This window comes from Mandrillus leucophaeus, unplaced genomic scaffold, assembly GCF_000951045.1.
Source record: "Mandrillus leucophaeus isolate KB7577 unplaced genomic scaffold, Mleu.le_1.0 Scaffold428, whole genome shotgun sequence".
NCBI lineage: Eukaryota > Metazoa > Chordata > Mammalia > Primates > Cercopithecidae > Mandrillus > Mandrillus leucophaeus.
In genome coordinates, this window is record NW_012104565.1 from 1,668,178 (window position 1) to 1,671,289 (window position 3,112).

At 44.8% G+C, this 3,112-nt stretch overlaps 1 protein-coding gene across 3 annotated transcripts in view; it reads right to left on the bottom strand.

Annotated features, from left to right (window-relative positions):
• Nucleotides 1–3,112, bottom strand: part of ADNP (activity-dependent neuroprotector homeobox) — a 46,055-nt gene that overhangs the window by 17,838 nt on the left and 25,105 nt on the right. Inside the window, exon 1 of one of the 3 annotated variants that reach the window (XM_011993216.1) lies at nt 2,271–2,563. The exons of the other annotated variants lie outside the window; for them this stretch is intronic. Within the exon in view, the coding sequence (XP_011848606.1) occupies nt 2,271–2,274 (4 nt within the window). The 5' untranslated portion in view covers nt 2,275–2,563. Of the gene's footprint in view, nt 1–2,270; nt 2,564–3,112 lie in introns of those variants that run through there. 3 annotated transcript variants of the gene reach the window in all.

Genomic DNA, 3,112 nt, shown 5'->3' on the forward strand with positions numbered 1-3,112 from the left:
CACTGCTTACTGGGAAATGCTGTACCAAAAAAATGTTATTTTGCTGTAGGCTTAGTAACTAAGAGGAATCTGTATTTTTTTTTTTTTTTTTTTTTGAGACGGAGTCTCGCTCTGTCGCACAGGCTGGAGTGCCGTGACGGGATCTCGGCTCACTGCAACCTCTGCCTCCCAGGTTCATGCCATTCTCCTGCCTCAGCCTCCCCAGTTGCTGGGACTGCAGGCGCCCAACACCATGCCTGGCTAATTTTTTGTATTTTTACTAGAGATGAGGTTTCACTGTGTTAGCCAGGATGGTCTCGATCTCCTGACCTCGTGATATGTCCAACTCAGCCTCCCAAAGTGCTAGGATTGCAGGTGTGAGCCACCACGCCCGGCCTTTTTTGAGACGGAGTTTTGCCTGTTGCCCAGACTGGAGTACAATGCACAATCTCGGCTCACTGCAACTTCTGCCCCCCGGGTTCAAGCAATTCTCCTCCTCAGCCTCCTGAGTAGCTGGGATTACAGGTGCGTGTCACCACATCACACTAATTTTTGTATTTTTAGTACAGACGGGGTTTCACCATGTTGGCCAGTCTGGTCTCAAACTCCTGACCTCAGGTGATCCACCTGCCTCAGCCTCCCAAAGTGCTGGGATTACAGGTGTGAGCCACTGCGCCTGGCCAGAGTTCCACTTTTCATCCAGGCTGGAGTGTAGTGGTGCAATCACAGCTCATTGCAGCCTCGACCTCCTGGGCACAAGTCATCTTCCCACCTCAGCCCCACCAGGCAGCTGGGACTACAGGTGCACACTACCACGCCTGGCTATATTTTTGTTTTTGTTTTTTGGTAGAGATGGGGTTTTGCCACGTTGCCCAAGCTTGTCCTGAACTCCTGAGCTCAAGCGATCTGCTGGCTTTGGCCTCCCAAAGTGCTGGGATTACAGGTGTGCACCACCATGCCTGGCCAGGAATCTATGTTCACGTTAACTCAGAACATTCTACATCTTTTCAGTGTAAAGATTATAATGCTCTTCATATGCCTATTTCTGACATTCCTAATAACCTTGGAAATTCCATAATGTCCCTTTCTCCAGATAAGTGTGTGCCCTCCATGCGTTTGCTCATGGAGGTCATTTCTCTAAGATTTTCTCCATTTGGAGCTGAAATAACGGTCATATACATTGGCACCTTCAAAAGCATTTGCAAATATTTTTGTTTTTGGTTTTTTTTTTTTTGCTTTAAATACTTTCTCAGTAGATAAAACAAGCACACAATTCAGAAATATAAGCAAAGAAGGCTTCCTCTTCACTCCTATCCCACCAGCCACGCAGCTCCCCATCCCAGAAGGGGCCATTGTTACCCTTTCTTGTGGGCTTTTTGAACTATAACAAGCCAAACAATTCCTTGGAAAAAGTTCCAATCAAACTCTATCAGTCAATCATTATGGATGATAAGAAAAAGAACAGAAGGACCCTATGTTTCTTTGCATCTACTGCTTGCTGTTAAGAAACATAAGTTCAAATCAATAGCTGGCTCCAGGGTTCATTAATGTTATCTATTTGATTCTCCTTTACAAGTCTGGACAAGGGATCTATATTTAAGTAACTGAGGGGTGGGAACAGAATAGATAAGAAATTGTCTCTGCCTGAAATTCAGGGTCCTTTCCTCACTTTTGAATGCAAAGAGAGCTAAAAACTAAAATATAGATAATTATTACTCTTAGGGAGAAAGAAACCTTAACACTAATGCCAAAAATTGTCCCAGAGATGGGTTTTGACATGTGGAAAGATGGGCATACTGTCTCCCCAGATTTGCCCCTTGATAGTTAATCCTTTCTCTTTTGCCTCTTTATCAGCATGGCCATTAAAAAAAAAAAAAAAAAAAAAAAATTTGCCTGGTGTGGTGGCTCATGCCTGTAATCCCAGCACTTTAGGAGGCCAAGGCAGGCAGATCACCTGAAGTCAGGAGAGTAGCCTGACCAACATGGAGAAACCCCATCTCTAACAAAAATACAAAATTAGCTGGGTGTGGTGGAGCATGCCTATAATCCCAGCTACTTGGGAGGCTGAGGCAGGAGAATCGCTTGAATCCGGGAGGCGGAGGTTGCGGTGAGTCTAACTCGCGCCATTGCACTCTAGCCTGGGTGACAAGAGCAAAACTCTGTCTCAAAAAAACAAAACAAAACAAAAATCAGAGGAGCATCATTATTCCAATACCAAGGAGAAGTAGCTCCCTTTAGCCAAACCTTTCAGCTCATGACATAAAAAAGGAAAAATATCCAATTTAACAAACCCATATATTGTTCATCTGTTAGACAATCATTTTTAAAGCACTTGCAATTAGCCACTCAACTGTGCTAGGAATAGAGAGATGAATAAGACACGGTTCCTCCCCTTCAACAGTCCATTTCTTCCAGGTTGGAATACACATAGCCAGCCAGCCCTCAGTCAGTAGGGTTTAGACATTTGTATTTGCCTGCCCAGCCTCCTCTTGGAGCCGCCTCTGCCACAATTGATGGAAGAGAGAAAGTCGCTTTTCCAGCAGAGCAGAGTATACATGACTCAGTTTGACTAGCTAAGAATATTTCATCTATGTAAGATAATGACCAGTAGAGTTGGACATGTCCCCTAAACAGGGCTGACACTGACACTGAAAACAAGAGTTGGGACCTGCCATCACATGAAGCAAGCAAAGGGAACAATCCCTATTGATATTGTTTAAGGTCCTCGATGCAGCTGTGCCTGAAGAACAGCACTTCCCTACGCCAGCCTTTTCCAATATATATAAACAAACACATTATCGTTTCTGCCTAAGTTCATGTCACTCACAACCAAAAGTCTTGACAGACCTACTGGGCAGTGGGACACAGAAGAGAAAGTAAATAATTAAGAGGGAAGATAGGGTATTTTTTTTTTTTTCGAGACGGAGTCTTGCTGTCGCCCAGGCTGGAATGCAATGGCACGATCTTGGCTCACTGGAAGCTCCGCCTCCCCGGTTAACGCCATTCTCCTGCCTCAGCCTCCTAAGTAGCTGAGCATACAGGTGCCTGCCACCATGCCTGGCTAATTTTTTATATTTTTAGTAGAGATGGGGTTTCACCGTGTTAGCCAGGATGGTCTCAATCTCCTGACCTC